This window comes from Ambystoma mexicanum, chromosome 10 (assembly GCF_040938575.1).
Source record: "Ambystoma mexicanum isolate Mex_15411 chromosome 10, UKY_AmexF1_1, whole genome shotgun sequence".
NCBI classification, from domain to species: Eukaryota; Metazoa; Chordata; class Amphibia; order Caudata; family Ambystomatidae; genus Ambystoma; species Ambystoma mexicanum.
In genome coordinates this window covers 1575440103-1575459750 of record NC_090932.1, presented here as the reverse complement: position 1 = coordinate 1575459750, position 19648 = coordinate 1575440103, and the positions used below count along the sequence as shown (strand labels likewise).

The window sequence follows — 19648 nt, the reverse complement described above, 5'->3', positions numbered from 1 at the left end:
TAAGTTGTGTTTAAGTTTGTTTGTTTGTTTATTTGTATTGCCACCCAGACCCTGAGGTATCGGGGAGCAGAAGTTACAAGGAAGTTCAAGGCTTATGTTACAGAAAATAAATGACACATGACAAATATGGAACCCAGTAAGGCAGAGGGTTGCAAATACATATCATAAACAGAGATGGGAACAAAAAGTTACACGTGACAAATATGGAACACAGTAAGGCAGAAGGTAGCAAATACATGTCATTATAAACAAAGATAGGAACACACGCAGAGGTTCTATGTACAAGGTGGTGAGGGTGTCAGGCCTTAGTGGTCTGTTGTCTTAAGCCAGTTGATAAAGTTGCATCTAAAGTTCTGCTATGTTTGATCCGCTCCGAGTGATGTTGTCAAGGAGTTCCAGAACTGGGCAACTTTGACAGGGAAGCTGCTACCCCCAACCGTCGATAGTTTGGAACCTGGGGATAGAGGGGCAGTTGGTGTTGATGAGTCTGGAAGGTCTAGTGGAGGTCCTTCTGTGGAATCTCTCTGAGAGATAGATAGGAGCAGCATTATTCAATGATTTTTGAATGAGCTAAGCGGTTTTAAGTAGGATTTTGTCATTGGTAGAAAGCCAATTATTTTGTCGCCTAATCTCAGATATATGTTCTCTCCTAGTTACTCCGGGGGCCACTCTGAGGGCGTTATTTTGGAGGGTTTGGATTCTCCTGATATATTTATTGGAACCAATGTAGAGGGCGTTGCAATAGTCCAGCCTGGACAAGATGAGGGCTCTGGCCAGAATGATGCAGCATTATTAGAGAGAAATGTTTTTCCGGCTCTGATGGGTTTACAAGTGTAAGCGGTAGCAGAGGCCATGGAATTAACTTGTTTGGTGAAGGTGAGAGTGGAGTCGAGGTAAAAGCCTAGAGTTTTTACCTCGTTAGCAACTTTGATGAAGTTGCCGTCAATTATGAAGGAGGTATATTCATGGCCTAGTTTTTTGAGATTGGTGGGGGTACCAAGTATGATGAGCTCTGTTTTGTCACCATTCAGGCATAGACCGTGTATAGCCATCCATGCCTGGATGATGAGGTAAACTCTATTCACCAAGGCCAAATCCTTGCTGTAATCCCCAGAAAGTGGGAGGAGAATCTCAGTATAAACTGCATAGTTGGTGTAGGTGATACCAAGATGGTCCAGATCATCGAAAAAGGGGCTTAGTGAAAATGTTATACAAAGTGGGGGAGACACAGGGACCCTGGTGCACCCCGCAAGTAATGGGAATAGGGTCAGCGGCTGCTGAGGGGGAGAAGACCCTCATGGTCCTATCACTGAAGAATGACTCGATCCAGACTATGGCTTCCTTAGGAAGTGTGCGGCCGAGTCTAGATGGATGCATAAGACCTTGTGATCCACAAGATCAGAAGTTGTCATGGCCACAGAGCAAGGACCACAATCTGCATCACTTAAAGGGTCCAGTTGGACCCAGTCCTGGCACCTTTGGCTCTGCACACTTTATTTCCAATGCACGTGCACATGTTATTTCATCCCCTGCAGGGCCCCCACGTGCATCCAGGCCATAGGAATAGGAATGCATGCGTTGCCATAGGAATGCATAGGGCTACACATGCAGCATCTTCTGGAAGTGGCAGGGTGGAGCCATCAAGCAGAGCAAAGGGGCGTGGCTGGGTCCAGGCTATTTAAGCCTGCCCTGCCCGCATGCCAGCGCTTCGCGTTAGTCTGCTCATACAGCGTAACGCTCACCGCCGCCTGAATCGCTTCTTACCTGATTACAGCAATGCCATTGCCAGAAGCGCATCTTACCGGATTACAGCAATGCCATTGGCAGAAGCGCATCTTACCTGATTCCAGCAATACCATCTATTATCGCCTAAAGCACATCTTACCTGATTCCAACAATACCATCTATCATCGCCTAAAGCGTACCTTACCTGACTGCAGCAATACCATTGCCTGCAGCGCTTCTTACCTGGTCCTAGCAGTCACCGGAGTCGGAGTGCATCCTTACCTGTTCCGCATTTCCAACACTTACGCGGGAGCTCTTCTCGGCCAGTATCCTCGTGGGTCCAGCCATCCATCACCCGCCGGCAGATCTTCGGATAGCTGCTCCTCGTCTGACTTCGCCAGGCCATACCTGCAGGAGAAAAGGACCGTGGGCACCAGGAGCGCCGTTGGTACCGGCTCCTCGGCTGCCAGGCTGGGCGCAGCATCGCCGACGCCGTCAACCACGAGCCAACGCTCCGGGTCGACGAAAAGGAAAACCCGGGTAAGCTTCGGGAGAAGCCCTGGTCGACCCCCACGGAGAAAGCCAAGGGGGAGCAAGGCGGTGACCCTCCCCCCACGGTGAAGGTTGTGAAGGCCCAGATTCACCTGGCTAAGGCTTCGATTGAGGGAGTGGCAGCGTCCCTGGTGAAGCCGCAGATGCGGCCCCAGTGGAGACGACCTCCAAGCCAAGAGTTTCCCTGCCATCCCGGAGGGAATCGTCTTTCCAGCCCATTGAAAAGACCCCCGTGAAGCCGCTGCCGAGAAGAGGGGGGGCATGATAGTCCTGCTGGACTCGGATATCTCCTCCAAGGACGAGCTGTCAGTCCTCAAGTCAGTCCTTGACAAGAAGTTTGTTGAGGTCAGGTCCTACGGGAAGGGCCCAGACGAAACGGACGTGGAGAGCGACAGGGGGACCCGACGAGGAACGGCAGGTCGACAAGGAACCGGAGGACACCACGCCACTGCTGACGCTCCCGTCACAACCACTGACGGACAGGTCGGAGGACATCTTGCTAGCCCTGCACACCCTGTGTACAGAGATAAGGACAAGGATGCCCTTGCCTCCTGCGGACGATCCAGCGGTGCCTGGACCGTTGGGAAGTCCTCCATCCAAGCGGAGGCGAGTCCATCCACCCCCACCCTTCCATCCTTCACCTCCATCCCCTCTGCCGAGGGATGAGACTGAGACGGCGGGGATGGACGACGGAACAGATCTCCCATCGCCCCCACCCCAGGCTTCTCCTCCAGACAAAATTGTCTCGTTTCATGCCATGATCACCAGGGCCTCAGAGTTCTTTCAGCTATGCCCCGAAGAGCAGATATGCCCCGAAGAGCAGAAGGAGGAGGGATTCCTTTATCAGCGACGAGAGGCCAAAGAAGACCATTCTCTCAGTCCCGCTGTTGGACGACATCTGGGATGAAGGGCTGTCCCTCCTGAAGAACCCATCCTCGGCCCCGGTGAAGAGAGACCGGTACGAGAAGAAGTACTGGGTTCCAGACTCTGCTCCTATGTGCCTCAGAGCGCAGCCATCCCCACATTCAGTGGTCTCCGCGGCGGCCAAGAAGCAATCTTTCTCTCTTTTTTGTCTTCTGCTTCCTCTTCTATCTGTCTGTCCTTTCTCTCATCACGCTGCTTCTGTTTGTCGCGTATGAGAATATATTTACGTTCCTTATTCTTACTTTCTTCCATACTGTTTTCGCTGTTATAAGCGGGAGATGCGAATGTTGGCAGCTGCACTGCTTTTAATGCCTTTAGAGGATAAATCCCATGTTTGTCTTCTATCGTACTGTCATTTTTAGGAGGAGAAAGAGGAGCTGAGGGCATTACGTGTCCTCCTTATGCTGATTAAGAATCTACTCCTTCTCTGGTGGGCCTTCTATATAACTATGGTACATCTTCCAGAGTTCTAAAACAGCTAACCGTTTCTGTAGCTTATTCCTAGTGTATGTAGGATACAAATATGTTGTCATGTGTTGCAACTCTGCCTTTGATAACTAACCACCTTGAGGCCACGGCATAAGTGTTTTATTAGTTGTGCCCTTCACCTACTTTGCTTGGTACTTCCTGATTTTAGGTGTGTATCTTGGTAATGTCTCTTTTCCTCCATTCTCCTCCTTGAAACCCCTTCCCCCTTCTGCATCCCCTCCCTCCTTATTCTGCCCCCTTAACTATCTCCCTCCCCTCTCCTGCCTCTCCTCTCTCACCCTTCCCTCCTCCTACTCATCTCCACCCCTCTCCCCCACCACCCAGTCCCACTCCGCTTTTCTTCCTATCCCCTTCAGTTAATTGCTCTTCTCACTGTTTTGTTGATTGATTCATATTGTAATTGCTTCCACCGTTATATTGTTTTTTTTATGTATCACGTTGTTCCACTGTACAGTGCTTTGGTATAAGGCGCTTTGTAAATCAATAAATACAAATACAAATGTCCTGCATAGATGTAAAAGGGGAGTGTCATTTTTAACTGTCAATACTTAACAGTTTTTTTATTTCCCTTGTTTATTATTTATTTAATCACTCTTCAAAAATCACTTTGGCCAGCACCATCAATCGCCGCCCATCGCCAACACACCAATTTCTTCAAATATCTTTCAAGCCCAAACAATAGCTATTTTTCTCTTCATTTATAGTTTATTAATTTGTATTATCCTGTTATTTTTGATAATTTTAAGAATCCTTCTTATCCTACTTTTTCCAGATATGATCCCTCCTAGGTTTGATTGGCGCTAACCGCTTGCTTTTCTAGGGCCTAATAATTTGTTGGATTTTATTGCTATTGTTTTTATAATTTTTAAGCTTTCAACCTATTTTGTCACCATCCATACAAAACATGTAAATAAATGTTTTACACTGATTTTTCAAAATCCCCCAAAACATTTTCTACAATCGTAGCTGCAGGAATCCCTTAAATAATACTCAATCCCAGAGTTTTTAGTACAGTCCCTTCTCCCTCCTTGAGGACAGGTATCTCCTTTTCCCTAACAAATCCTGTTACGTTCTCCCACTATACATATATAATTGCATTACAGCCCCTGCCTTTTCATTTGCCACTTTCGATGTTTCTGCTTACATAAGTTAATCAGCTTGAGGCCTTCGGTATCAACTCTTCCACAAATCGACCAGTTCGCCTTCATTCCACAGGGCGCCTGCAGGGACTGGACAGGAATTTCTTCAAAGGGGCACCTGCCAACCGTCTCTGGTCACATGTTTGTAGCACTGCTCTCCGCGGGAAACTCTGTGGTCTTCCGGCTAATGGTGGAAGACGTTGCGAATCCGAGGGTCCAGATCGGAAACCTTCCGCACTGCTACTAATTGTGCAGTAACACTTTTTGGGCATGTATATGCACAGAATGGGATTACCATAATAAACAATCTTGGACCCAAATTACTGGCCAGACTCAGACTCTGGCACAGTACTACTATATCAGTTCAAAAAAGTAGGGCAATCTGGCAAACAACGAATTGTAGTCCACACACTCACGGTTACATTACAACTACACAAAGGCTTTATACCTCAATGTGCGTCAGTTATGATATCCTAAGTAGCAAATAATAAAACCTATTGGGTTTAGGGATTGGTTAGGGCAACATGTCTACTCAGAGTCTATAAGTGTTAGTAACTTTATTGGCTGCCCCTTCTCTGGCAGGCAAGCCTCGAACCTCCCCCAGATTATAGCAGTATAACAGTAGCAGATGCTCATCGTTGGATAGCTCAGGGGGAACATGCTCGCCTTCGAGACAAGACGACACGGAGCACCACAGGTTCGATCCCTGGGTCAGCGCTTTGAAACCTCTGGGTATTAAGCGTGTTATAAATATCATATGATAGGTTGGTATCCTCTCCCAACCTTGGATACTTGGCTCACTAGCAGCACTTAAGCAAAACGAAACTCTGGTATGGAGAACAACGTAAGACCACTGCCCACTTGCACAATTAGTTCTATCATCTCTCATCAGCCAAGCCTCCAGCCAAGGCTTCATCTTTGTACTTGACCTTGCTGGATATTCTCTTCTCTGGAACTTTAAGGGGAGTTAAGGTACATCGTTCTCTTCGGCCAGGGCTTTATGAATAGGTCTTGTTTTCTTGTCACCACGTTTGAAGAGACCACGATTTTGTCAATTTCGCCTTTTATTTAGTGATATTTGATTCAATTATTCCATGTGTCATTACCCTCTTCGGCCTCTAGGGACTTGGTTGCTCTGGCTCACATCGAATTTTCTGCATCTGTTATTGTCAATACTTGGCACTCATAATTGTTCACTCATTTACTTAATCTCGCTGTGGCATCCTTGATCTCTGGCCAGCAGCTTTTCTTTGTCCATGCACAACTTCTTATATCCAGCCTCTGTCTGCTCTGCAGCTCTTTCTCCTTCTACCTCTACGCTTATATTAATGAGAGCCGGCGTCCCAGCTTTTCAGCATGGCCGCTTTATCCATGTTATGTTTTATACTGCAGCAAGTTTCACTATGATTCTTCTACCTTGCTTATCTGCGTATATGCATTTGTTACTCATCTTGTTACTTATGATCTTTGTATATAAATGATTTCTTCTTACTTGTGTGTGTTACTTTGCGTCTTCAATTATATCTTCATTCTTTAAGAATTCTTATGTTGTTTTGGGTGCGTCAGTGTATCTTCTCCTTATGACATAGTTTTGCACTTGTCAGATTTTCTTTACAGCTCGTCGATATTCAGTGGTGCTTGCAAAACTCCTGCTACAATCTCAGTACAAGGGTACATTCCGTACGGTTGTAGTGCATAACATCTCTCATACATTCCATGCGATATTAGGATGATACCTGGTGTCATGCACAGTGTCTTCCAGTATGAAGGTGGGGGGGGGGGCGGAGTCTATCAATAATGTACACGTCTGCTCCTCTACAGTAGGATTGCAGAACTGCAAAATATTTCACTTTGATGGATTAATGAGTAAGGTGTTCTTTTCTGCATATGTCCCCAGTGCAGTTAATAGGCGTTGGAGGCCCCGCAGCGTGTAATCCAACAGCATGATGTCATCTGCATATGCGATCCAGCATACTATTCGATTTCCCACTTTAGGACTCGCTAAGGCCTGATCCTGTAGAGCCTTACTCAAGTCTGCCAGATAGAGGTTAAAGAGGCAGGGGGCAAGCATGCACCCCTTGCCTCACACCTTTCTCCGTCTCTATGGGCTTTTGTTAAATGGCCCTGTCCATCTAATCTAACTTTATATGTGAGTTATTATGAAGATGGATTATTATTGCTAGCATGCCCGATGAAATCCCTCAAGATCTTAATTTGTTCCAAAGGCAGCCTCTATTAATGCTGTCAAATGCTTTAGGTAGATCAACCAGGGCACCATAGCAAATTACCTACTTTCCATGCTTTGTCTTGTAAGATGTTTACAATTGGGCCATTCAGACACGTCGACCTGCCTTTCCAAAAGCCAATCTGTTCTTTATACAATTTACCATGGGTCTCAGCCCGCCGTTCTAATTCATGGAGAACAGCACCAGCGAACAGTTTACTGTCTGCATCTAGAAGGGCGATCGGGCAATAATTTGCTGGATCTGCCCGATTGCCCTTCTTATATACTGGAATTATTATTACAGTTCTCCAGCTCATCAGGCAGCATTTGAAACAAATCACGTTTTTGAACAAAGCCAGGAGGACATGGGACCATAAAGCTATATCTGATTTAAAGATCATTTTGATAGGCCATTCGGCCATGCTGCTCTTGAATTAGAGGAATTCTTTATTAGCTGTCCCATGCCCTCTCGGGGCAAATCCTTTTGCCTCGCCCCCCCCCCTTCCAGGTTTTATGTAACTCTCAAATGTTTTGACCAAGCATCCTCTGTCACGATGTTACTTTGACTCTGAATTTGACTCCCACTTTCATTGTTTCTTAATGCCCAAAAGGTTTGTGCATTATTTGATCCTCAGGTACTTAACGTTACTGCGCCTTGTCTTTGTTTTAGGAATTTATTTGCTCTGTTCCAGGTCCTATATTGCGACACACATTTCTTCTTATGCCTTAGGAACTTCCTTTTCGTTCCCATGCCCTTAAGACATCTGATGGTCTTCTGCAGCTCTCTTTTCCATATCCATGTATCATGGTCAAAGGGATATTTGTGGGTAGTATTAGTTTTATGTCCAATGGGCAAATGTAAATTTAGGTCCCAGAGAAAGTCTTAAACATTTTCTGGGGAGACGATTGAATCTAATTGGGACCAAGACAGGATTTCACCAACTTAATCACATTTTTATTTAGTATTAAGCCCCCCTTAAATCTTTGTCAGTCTCTCCGCCCCACCCCCCTCTCCGATTCAAAACCAGTTCCTTCTGTCCACCAATCACTGCTCTTGATTCCCCCAAGGAAACATTGGTAGTGATCATATTGTGATAACTGTTTGTGGTTGTGCTAACATTCATGCTTCCACATTGCTCAAACATATTCTTCGATAATATTATGTAATCTATGATGGAGGATGACTAACCACTTTTCCATTTTTGGACTGGGTCTAGGTCCCCTGTAATGCTTCCATTTCCCAGGACCATGTCCCACGCACTAAAAGAAGCCGCCAGTTTTCCCATTTTCTGAGGCCTGTGAGTATTTATATGTAGATGGTTTTGTTCATAAACAATGGTCACCAGCCATTATTACACCTGTGGACCTCCCTGGGGAATAGGCACCAAACAATATTTTCAAAAATACTTTTCAAAAATGTTTCTTAGCCTCAACACTGGTTTCAATAGAGATTCACTTTGATTTCCCCGATCTGATAATATAGTTTTGCTGCAAGGATACCGTTATTACTCAATCTTTCAGATGTAATTATCCAGTCCCTTGATAATATTAGCAGTCCCCCTGAGGGGTGTCCTCCTTTTAATATGTGTTGCACATTGTTCTAATATAGAGAAACCATCTATTTTTACTGCACCAGTTAGCCAGGTCTCCTGCAGCGGAATCTAATCGAATTTTCCAAATATTACTGTTCGTACTGGTCATTTCAGAAGCTCCCCTCGTCTTCCAGCTCAACATAGTCATATATCCATTGGCTAAAGCAACACATTTGTCTCCCCAGTTAATGGAACACCTGTGACAGAATATCAGGTAGTATGGACCTTTGCTTTTTGCATCAAGCAGAGCACCAGTTGACTTAACACCGCCCGCTCTCTTCTACTACTTGTACCCACGTCTTTCTCATAAAATGGATTTTGGACCCGATTAACTTCCTCTCCCCCTCTGTTACTGCCCTCCTTTTAAAGTCCTTCTTTTAGTCCTTCTTTTTTCAGTGGGTTTCGTACTTGATTTTCCGTAGCCCAAATTCAGAAAATCCTGCTGGGCCGCCAACAATGCATTGGCCCCCATTTGAGATTTGTCAACAATGTTGGTGCAATCATATGGAAAGTGAATGTAGTCAATGTCGTTGGTAGAAAGCAAGTAGAATTCTGAGATTTCTTTTGTGATGGTCAGTATTGTCTGTCTATTCAACACCAGTTGGTCTCTTCCCTCTGCCAATTGTTCCAGCCATACTCTAGGGCGTACAAATGGCATGTCCTTTTTTTGCTTCCATATTCCGAGGGCTCAGTTCTTTAGTAATCAGAGCAGCTTTTGTGTCACTTCCTGAGTTTGTATTAACTGAATCAAATCTGGGTTGTTTTATCGACTCTATAGGCGTAGGACCTTCCAGTGTATTAGTCCTTTTTTGTATTTGCACAACCTCTGTGCTTTGAGACTCGGCTATTTTTTTATGAATGTTTTTACCACACTAAAATATGGGTCCCAGCTTTCCTGCTTTTGCTTTGTTGTAATCGCATCTTTCTGAGATATTTCATCCGTCAGTGTTTGAGCCACTATATTCCTTTTCTGGGAGACATTCGGTTCTTTACGTGTCTCCAATATGTCTGTTTGTTGATCAGCATCTATCAGTCTCGGTTTATTTACTACATTTACATTGTCTGGGTCTATCATCTCTTTACCAGTACCAACTTCTGTTAATTTCAGTTGGTCAACTCGTCTGGGCACTCCGGGTCCTGATTTAATCACAGTTCTCCCCGGGCTACTAGTCTGGGTGTCACTGGCCTTTTTTTTTTTTTTGCAGTTGAATTACATTACTGTAACACCTTGACTTTACCAATCTGTTATCATCTGCCAGCAATTCCTGTGCCTGATTTCTGCAGGATGATATGTCCTCGGCTAAATATAAGTTTCTCAGGAAATTTCTAGAGTTTTTCATCTACTTCTTTCTCCCTTTTTTTATTTTTCCATTTGATTGCTACAAGTTTACTTTTTGCTTAATGGGACAAGAATCGAGTTGAGGATCATTTTGTGTATCCGCTTCGGTTGGAATTTCGTCAGGGATTCCGGAGACTGGTATAACCCTTATTCGATCAACATCCTGGCTTGTTTGCTCGAAACAAAACAAGAGGTGATGTCTAGAAGGTTTGGAATTAATCCTAACCTCTGGCATTGCTCTGGGAAACCTGCCAGGCCATTGTTCCTAGCCTGCCAAGCCATTACAAAAGGGGAAAGACCATATGCGAATCAAGCTTGGTCCTACCCCCAAAAGAGGCAATCTAGCCTGAACTGCTTGGTCACATCCCTTCGGCACAAGACCACAAGTATCCCGAAACAGGTTTCGGCCTTGCTGAATAGCTTGGGTCTCTTGACGTAATTTTTATCACTGCTACCTCAAGAGCCTTGCCGCCACCCCCAGTGGAGTGTCAATGACCACTCCAGCAGGGGCTGTGGTAGGTGTTGGGAAAAGCATGTACCTGTCACTGTGCAACAGAGATGGGAGGAGGCAACAACCCCTGCAGTAGGCGTTCTCAGTTGCTAACACAGGAGAGGTATACCAATGTCACATAAATGTATATTGATTGTCCACTGCTCACACCATCCATTAATCATTGGTGTGTATTAAGACATGTACCTTGTATAACACATCAATACACAGTAGTTCAAATAGATTCCCCACATTTAATATTCATGTTCAATTTCATCAGATATCACTCAGTAGTGAACACTCAATTAATGTATCTTACACTCTCATATAAAAATAAATCTTTTTAATCATGAGAAATATGTAATAAAGAAGCATAATCATCATTATTATCATCACTATACACAACATGCTTAGAATGCGATCAGCGATTAATGGAAAAGCTGAACCATTGTTATTTGCCTCTACCTCAAATCAAGACTAAGACGGATCAACCTTCTCCAAGAAATCAAAATCACCTTAAAATCCAACTACCTGCCTCACCTATAGGCAACCTCACAAATCATGCTAGGCAATCTGTCGCCTGCCTCACCAAAGCATGATGGGCGTTCTCATAGAGGCATCTGCCTTAATCAATACCTCAATACCGTTCTCAATGTGATATCAAATGCAGAGTAAATAAAGCCTCTTCATACTCACTAAGGTAGGGAGCTGAAGAGAGCGGAGAAAACTGGATGCCTGGAAAATCCACAATTCAAATTAAAATGGAAAAATGAAAAAGTTTGAAAAAATCCCAAAATACTCCTGTTGCTGCATCTTGGGCTTTTCATCACAAATGCATAAAAATAGGATTAAATGCTTAAAGAACAATGTAATTTATTCAAAAAGACTTAAATGTCCTTTGGACTTATTGGTGCCAGCATATAGCCAATCCAGGATAAGGTGTCTGCTCCTAGACTGTGAGCTGATTAAGGTGCCTTGAGGAGAAGTGGAAATCGTTCACCAAACAGCACAAAAGAATGTACAGTTCTGCTCAAAATAGCCAAAACCTAGTTTAAGGCTTCATAAATCAAGAAACAGATTTAGGTGTGGAATCACCCCTCCCATGGTAAATTGTTATTACATCGGCAGGCTTTTTTTCGTGGCGTTTTTTGCCAAACATATTCGGCTGAAAATATAGGAGGTGGGTGGGTAAGGGCATATAAGTTGTAGGAGGGTGTGGGGGTAAAGGGACTACAAAATAGGGAAGGGGGTTTGGGCGGGAACCCCAAATATAAAAAAATAAATAACTGCTTAGTTTTTTACAGCCGAAAATTTTCTGCAAAAATCTCTGCAAAAAAAGCCCATCGATCTAAGAACATAAAACTCCTCCCATCAGGGGAAATTTTTTCTGCTATTCATCTCCGTCCAGTCATCTGCGTTCCCCTGTCTTCATGCCAGCTCCCTTGCCCCGAACAACCTCTTCCAGGGTCTGAGTTTACTCTGTTACATACCCTATGTGCCCTCCATGCCTACTGCCTGTCCTTCAGAGAACCCTAGGAATTTAGCCAACAATTACAATTCAGTCAACAACATCTTTCTCTTGCAAAGACATGGTCCTGTCCTTCATTAAGCCCTGGGGATTTTGCCAACAATTACATTTCAGACAACAACATCTTTCTCTTGCAAGGACATGGTCCTGTCCTTCAGTAAGCCCTAGGAATTTTGCCAAAGATTGCATTTCAGATCACTGCGCTGTCACGTGCACAGCATGGCGATCTTGCCAGTGTACTACAGTTACCCGTTTAACCAGACCCTCCAGGATATTGCGGCATGAAATGGAAAATTTTGCGGCACAAAAAAGAAAAAATTGCGGCACACAACTGCATTTTGTTGCGGCATTATTTATTGTCGAAAAATACATCATTTAACATCTTTTTTATCTAAAAACAGAGGACTTGAACAGTACAGAGTGTTGCACATTGAAACAGGAATGTTTGAGGCGATGTGGAGAACTTTTAACAAACCTTTGAGCTAACTTTATCGAGCAATAGCATCAAACTGTGAGCCTGAAATGCCCGTCATTGTTTTTTCAAAGCAGTCTTCTGAGTTAATGCCTTCTGCCACTTGATTTATAAGCACTATAATGGCACTGATTGCATAGCTTTCTGAGCACCCCCGTCCATTCCTGAGCTACATAAGTTTCAGTACTTGGTCTCAATCCCATCTCCCCTAATCACATCAGTCCTGACTTGTAGCTCCTCTTTTATTCTGTGGGTTCCTAAATATAGCTCTACCAGTCGACCTCAGTCCTGACTTTCAGCACTCTATGTAACTCCTGCTTTGGTACCTTCATAATGCTGCCCAGCTATAACCCCTGCATTTTCAGTACTGGGATGTAGACACATACAGGCACACACGCACACAGCTCTGCTGATCTACCTAAATTCTAAAATGCGCCCCTTCTGCTATCCCCCTACTGAGATCCTCTCACACAGGTGCGTCCAGGCACACCTGTCCCTAGTTAAGGTAACCCTTATGGTCCATTTCTGGAAGCCCATCACTGCTTCACTACCACTCTTTAGTCATCGCATGTGAACCCAATGTGTACGGGCAGTCCTCCGGGGTTAGGTCCACACATTTCAAAACAATGACATTGAAGTGGAGCTAAACACCCTCAAAGCCTAAATTGGCAGATAAGTACCAAAATCGAAAATTTTAAAAGACTGGGGAGTGAAGCGTTGGGTATAGATAGTGGATGAGTGCAGTGAAGAAAGAGGAAATCCAAAGATGGCATGGGGGTGGTGGGATCCCTATAAAAGTAAATGGAAGGTGTATCTTAGTTAAAGATGACCACGTCGATACGATAATCTCAAAAAGACTCAGTCTCCCATCCAAATGAGCCATGAGAATCCTCTCTTCAGCGGAGGACAGGAGCATCCTCTGCAGGCCATCTGGCTTGCCTCCAAGGCTGAAGGCACTTCCCTCGCCAGCATTCGTCCCCCAGATCTATACTCCCAGTCCGTTGCTGCGCACTGCTAGAATTGTTTTGCATAAATCAGGGCATTTATGTAATTCCTTTAGCTCTTAGTCTTCACTGTGGGTCACCTGCGTCTGAAAATCACCTCCTTCCCAGTTCCTATTCCAGCTTTCTACCAGATTCACTGCCTGCTCCTCTGGAAGCACTCTCGAAACCGCATAACACTCTGAGGTGCTCCCACAGTCGGTCCATCGCTACTAGTGTTCTGTGAGTTGCTCCCAAAGCCTTAATCCTCCACAGCAACACTGTGTTATTTGGGGAAGGGGTCCCTCGAGATGCTTCTTAAGCTCAAGGGATCCAGTAAGCGTTCTTGCCAGTAATCCTGCCAGGTTTCCTGGCACCTTAAATCCTTTAAGTCATTTAGTGCGGTGGACAGGCCACATCACTGGTGAGGGTCACAGCACAGCTGTGGCAGCAATGCGCTTTACAGGAGCTTGCTGCCATGTGAAGAGGATATGGGATACTGCTGTTGCCGAAGCTTGGTCTCGGCAAGCTTGGTGTTGGTGCAGACCCTCCCTAGAATAACTCTGTTACACTTAATCAGGTCCAGTACCTCTGCCAAACACAAAACGTGGGTTCCTTCCCCAAGATAGTTTCTATGAGTGTCCTTCACTGAAGTCCTGCTAAAAACAAGCATTTGCAAATCCAACAGTATTGACTTGATTTTAACATAACTGTGTATAGGAATTGCCAGCTGCTGCTATGGTAATTAATTGCAAGGCCTTTGTCATTTGTGTCCCGTTCTGTCTGGCCACGCTCTTTAGGACAGCCAGGCTGAGTCACCACAGCCTAACATTTTGGGTTGTGGAGGGTGGAGAGGGCTACAGCTCGATCAGCTCCATGGAGGGGCTTGAATTCAAAGGTGTCAACCCTGGTTCACACCTTTGAACTGAAGCCCCTCGGTTTATTTGCTTTTTGCTCAGTGGAGTTGTTAACCTTTGAGCTGCTGCAATTGGCAACCCCTCTGTGGATGCTATAAATCATTAAATGAGCGTGAAAAAGATACATAAAGCTAATGTGTCTTTTTTGCGCTCATTTAATGATTTATAGCGGCCATAGCGGGAAAAGGCAAATTTTGCGTTTTTTTTGCAAATCGCAAAATCGCCATAAGCTGGGTGGTCTGTTTAACCTATGCAATAGAACTACAGCAGTCTGAGAACATTAGACTCTGTCCGGGAAGAGAGCCAAAGAGCGATTAATGGGGATGTTTATTTAAGCAGAGTACAGTGTACCTAGTTTCAGGGCACTGGTGCACAGCCCAGAATAATGAAAAATTCGAATGCAATCCATCTCGACATGGAAAGGTGATACTTGTGTATTTGGTGATGTGGCAAAGGATGCTGGCGCTGAGCTTCGGTCCTTCTCTTCCAGGATTGCAGGTGCAGAGTTTCAGCAGTAGACAAAGTGAGTGGGTAAAAGGTTTGCTTGTATCGCCCTCGAAGAAGCGAATTAACACAAAACCCAATTGCACACCAAGCATAATTCAAACCAAGGAGTGGTCATCTGATGGCAGACTATGTCTCCAAACACACCAATGCACTCAGGAAAGGCTCTCGCACAAAGAGGGTGAAACCACACTACCCCAGACAAGCCCCTGCATATATGCCAGTCAGTACTGACTTCAGCCCCCAGTTCTGGGTCACAGAAATTCATTGCAAAGATGGCCCCCTCCTCTCCCACACACAGAAGGACAAGACATAGCCATGTGACCTATCAGGTCTTGGAGCCTTGCAAAGGAAACCTCACTGTTGTGCAACGGAGGAGGGGAAAAAAGAGGGGAGTCAAAAATGACCCTGCCACATAAAATAGATTCCATCCTGTGAAAACGTATTAAACATATGAAAAAGCTACTACTGGCCTGGCAACATGACTAACAGGGGGTGGTTCTCTCCCTGGGATACTACAAGGTACCCCTGCTTTAGAAGTTAGGTCTCTTAAGGCAAAGCACATACAAACTGAGCCAGCTACAAAAGATACAGGGGGTTATCATCAAATAAAAAGTGGGCTTAATAACTAGCACCATCCTTTGACAAGGCCTCCACTGCACTGAAAACAGTTCTAGGTTGGGGCTTAGGGATTTGCTAGATGTTCAGCTTGTAGCCCAGGAACCTTGTTGCCTGCAGCAGCTGCTTTATACCTCAGGGGCCTGGCTGAAGCATGTGTTTCTCCGTTGCCACAGAATGAACTCAACCAGGGTTTATTCACCAGTTCTCTTCACCTGCAGTGTCCTAAGGGGCCTCCTTTGTTGTGTGAATAGCAGTGGTTGTTTTCAAAAGTAGTCTCTCCTGTCTAGCAGAAACTCTTGTACAGGGTCTGCTTCAGAGATTGGAGCCTCTGCCTAGGTGGAATCAAACGCCAACATCTATTTCAGCCGCAGCACCTCTATAAGGACCAACGGTGTAATTGCCCTAGTGATTTTGACTTAACTGGAGGTGTTTTTGTAAGAACTGAAATTTGGGGCTCAGTGTACATACCACTCCTGTTTCCCCATCCTATAGGATTACATGGGCTCAAAGTGCACTTCCTAACACTACCCTAGCCTGGCCAATTGTACTGGAGTACTGGACTAGGATTCCTCCTTGGGGAGCCCTCAGAGTGTAGGATTTGGGAGTGTACCCCATCTTTTACAGTAACTGCACTACCTGATGCGCTATTTATTTTGTACAGAACTTGGATTAGGCCAAGTCTTGTTTCAGGTGGACCTTTGAGACTTGCTAACCAGTAGCTAGGTATTACCAGTGAACTCTACTTGTTAGGACATTGGGACTCTTACTTACCTAGCTAGGGAGGGACCTCTTAAGTTTATTTAATTAACTGCCTTAAAATTGTAAGGTATATTGTTTATTATTGGTTAACTTATTTTTCACTTCCCTAATTGACTGGAAACCGTTCCACTCTTGCCTTGCTTAATTGATAACATCTCTAGTTAATTGTATTTACATACCAAATCCCTGATCTCCTATGTATTGCTTACTGATCACCCTTATGTTAACCAAATAGAGTTTGCTAAGACTGCGATATGAAAAGCCCTTTCTCATTCAGTACTGCAAAACAAAAGAGGTGATGGTCTAGAAGGTTTAGAATTAATCTTAACCTCTGACAGCACCTGGGCAACCCTCCAGACCATCATTCTTTGCCTGCCAAGCTGTTCCAGCAAGGTAAAAGACCATATGCAAATCAGACTTTATCCCGCCCCAGTCCACTACGCTGGCCTCTCGGAACCCCATAACCTCTTTTGTGCTATTTGTTGGGACTAACTGTACCAAGCCACCAGCCTTCTCCACTCCCTTGAGTGAAGTGTGACTGTTATGCCATTCTTTCCCGCAGAGTGAGTGTGGCCTGTCTTTTTGTTGTAATTTATCTTGTCCTTAAGATGGATGGATAAGCTGGATGGATTCACACCATTCACAAGAGGATGAGACGAATCTCCATACCAGCCGCCTTTTCAGTTACCTTCCCTTTTGGGGTACCTTGTCCTCTACTTTCTCTTGTGCAAACTTGTAGAGTCACTCCCTTTTTTTGTTGTTTTCTCTTTTTTTACTTGTGACCCTCCTTGTCCTCCTGCTTCTTAGACATTCCTGTTTCTGTGTCGCTAAACCATTGCCATTTTTCTCACAGGTGCAGCGTGTTTTACCTCACTGGCTGTCCCATCCTAGCCTTATCCAGAAGGACATCAAACAACACTTGGTTCCAATCCATGATGTCCCAGGAATTCACCCAAAACTGCTGAAGAAACTGCAAGCAAACCAAATCCAATCATTTTTCCCAGGTATTTAATTGGTTTCAAAATCAGGTATGGTCTTCCTGTTTGATACAAATGGGTCACCCTTGGGCTTGTTTCCATTCTATGTATCCTGCTTGTATGGTTTACATATAATAGACACCCTTCGTGGGTACAATGAGGACTGGATAAAAATAAATCTGGGGATTTTCAAACTGGGCGGGGGAAAAGGGCTTTTCATGTCCACCTTCTGAGTAACTCTGTCCTCAAGAATTGTAACTATTACCTTTTATAAGTCAGTCAGCGGCTATCAAGGGATACATTGGACATGTGCTCTTTAAATCCTTATATCTTAGCTACTGAAGCAGTGTCAGTGTGTCACTAATCCAGTCCACTGAATATCTTCACCCACCCTGACCCACTCCCTCTTGCTTATTAAGTAGTTGTCATACACCTGTCTTGCTGCTCTGCTTTCATTCAGTACAGGCAGAGGTGATCCCAGCAATTATGGAGAGCACGTGTCATGGCCTTTTGGTTGGAAGAGGTGGTTATCGTCCCAGCGATATCTGTGTCTCTGCTCCCACTGGCAGTGGAAAAACCCTGGCCTTTGTTGTTCCGGTCATACAGGTGAGTTCATTCTACAGAATGCAATATAACAAGATTCCAGTACCTGTTATATACATGTCATGTTTTGATACCATTTGCATGGTCGTCTACCTTGCTGGTGAGTACCATGAAATCCGGGGATGTTGGAAACTTTTATATCACATTTACTGCGAACAAACTTAGTTTATAGTAAATGTGAAATAAAGGTGTCACTGTGCGTGACTGGACTTTGGATGGCAGCGGTGCACCAAACATCAAGTGGACTTATCGTCACATGTACCATTTTACAGAAAGTGCTGGTAAAATGTTTGTCACCGATTGTCCTGGGTCGATGGTGTTTCTCTTATTTCGAGTATGCAAACTAAGTTACTCAACCTTCAGGTGTAGCAGGATGGTAAATAATTTGCAAGGCCTGCCACTCAGTACAAATTAGGCACTATTTGCTTAAAACATATGGGGCCAACACAAAACTGGGCCCATGCAAATGTATGATGCATACTAGCTCGATAGCAGTTGCTTTATTTTGTTTAAAAACTGAAGCAGACCTGGGGATGGACTGCAACAAGCCAATCTACATCTTTTTCACCTTTTTATAAAAAACACACAAGTGTATTTGCTATAAATACGGTCCTATATTTTAAAACCACCAATTGGAGAGCGCTCCAAAAAAGGCTGCCTTTTAAGGCAGTGTTGGAGCTCCAATGGGCAGTATTGTGCTGCCAGTTGTGGTGGGGAAGATCAACTGTCAAACCACTGAATATAATATGCATGGTTCGAAACTGCTGGGAGCTACTTCGCTCCTGATTCTAGCCTAGGTTGGCCTTGTTAGCTTGAAACTAAGAGTTACCAGGAGCTACTTTTGGTTCCTCGGGCCAACGGTTGCCTTACAAGCATGCATGCATGCATGCATGCATGCCATTAACGTTGAGCATTAATAAAGAAGAATTATGGCACATCTAGTACACATTTAAAAATAATGGGCAAAAAGCTAAAGTTTGCATCTCACGTAGAAGTGAGATTTGCAGTGCGATATGTACTTGTTCCTGGTTCCCCAGTGGTAGCTCCTGCTTCCTGGGTGATGCCTGACACCCAGGAGCTGGTTTTAGCTACTGCTCATCTACATCATTTCGAACCATGCATATGTCTCTGTCCTGAAACCCTCCCTCCACCTTCCACTCCACCGGTGGGCTGGGGCTCCATTGGGGGGGGGGCGGGGTGAGACCACCGAAACCCACTGTACGGTGCTTCCCTACTCCGCCACATCACATTTTAATAGTGCCCGCACTCCCCGCCCTCAAACAGTCTGTCCCGCCTGATTTTCTTTATTTTTTTCTTCATTTCCCCCTTCGCTATCAACCTTGTTCTCTTCCCCATCCCTTCACACACTTATGTGTTCCCCTGCGGCTTCCTGCTTCTGACTGTTGCAGGTGATATCTTTGCCAGGTGACGTTTCCTTGGTGGTTTCTTATCGACCTTACCAAAAAACACATACGGATTCCAAACTTTGTGCTTTAACCAGAAATATTCACTTTAAAATAAATGGATGCTTCTTAAAAAAACTAAAACATTGTATTCTGATTACTGCTGACCCGAAACCTCTCTGCAGCTCCGGCTTCAAAGGGCAATCCATAGTTTGTTGCACTTTGCATGATCTGTGTTTGCACAGCCATTGGTCTGCAATGCAGAAGTGATACTATGGGGAGCAAAACCATCAGTTTGGATTGATTGCCATCTGTATTTGTGTAAAAATGGAAAACGCGCAGCCTGAATTAGAGTTTGGTGTGAATGGTAAAAACAGTCAGCATTTCACCTACCAAACGGAAATGAGGAC

The 19648-nt window shown here is 44.6% G+C and overlaps 1 protein-coding gene across 1 annotated transcript in view; it reads left to right on the top strand.

Moving 5' to 3' along the window:
• The window catches only part of DDX51 (DEAD-box helicase 51), a 208591-nt gene that overhangs the window by 27587 nt on the left and 161356 nt on the right, over window positions 1-19648 (top strand). The window contains exons 3-4 of the mRNA XM_069619898.1: window positions 17109-17259; window positions 17693-17838. Coding sequence (XP_069475999.1) covers window positions 17109-17259; window positions 17693-17838 — 297 coding nt within the window. The remainder of the gene's footprint in view (window positions 1-17108; window positions 17260-17692; window positions 17839-19648) is intronic.